The 622-nt window shown below is 46.5% G+C and overlaps 1 protein-coding gene across 1 annotated transcript in view; it reads right to left on the bottom strand.

The window, feature by feature from the left end:
* Positions 1-622, bottom strand: part of LOC119582162 — a 4,997-nt gene that overhangs the window by 3,405 nt on the left and 970 nt on the right. Inside the window, exon 2 of the mRNA XM_037930400.1 lies at positions 425-619. Coding sequence (XP_037786328.1) covers positions 425-619 — 195 coding nt within the window. The remainder of the gene's footprint in view (positions 1-424; positions 620-622) is intronic.

Here is a 622-nt window from a genome sequence, read left to right as displayed (position 1 = left end):
TCTCTGCATTTATTTTGTTCCTAACATTTCCATTTCTCTCTCCCTCCCTTCCTATTTAGCAAAAAAAAAATTCTATTGTTTATTTATTTTTTTCAATATATTCCAGTATTTCATTTCAATTGCAACACACCCTTCTCTACAAGACAAACTTCAACACACCATCCTCTACAACACAAACTTCAGCACACTCATTCTCTACAACACAAACTTCAACACACTCATTCTCTACAACACAAACTTCAGCACACTCATTCTCTACAACACAAACTTCAGCACACTCATCCTCTACAACACAAACATCAACACACCCATTCTCTACATTCATTCTCCTTCCTATCCTCTCTATTCCCCCTCCTTCCCTCCCTCTCTAACACCCAACATACTTTAGCTCCATCCTTCTTACGACAACTACCCTTCAACCTACCGCCCTGTGCCCGATGCCTGGCGTGGCGCAGGCGTTGATACTCTTGGCCGTCCTGCCCCGCGCGCGCAGCTTTCCGTAGTCGTTGGGATTTGGCTCGACCAGCAACCCGCGGAATCCCAGCTCCTTCTCCAGGTACAGAGTCAGGGACATGAACTCTCCGTCCTGAGCGCCGATCTCCATGAAGGTCCCTGGGGTCTG

The sequence above is a fragment of the Penaeus monodon genome, chromosome 15 (genome assembly GCF_015228065.2).
Source record: "Penaeus monodon isolate SGIC_2016 chromosome 15, NSTDA_Pmon_1, whole genome shotgun sequence".
NCBI classification, from domain to species: domain Eukaryota; kingdom Metazoa; phylum Arthropoda; class Malacostraca; order Decapoda; family Penaeidae; genus Penaeus; species Penaeus monodon.
Note: the sequence above shows the minus strand (reverse complement) of the source record. Positions and strands in the feature narration are given on the sequence as shown.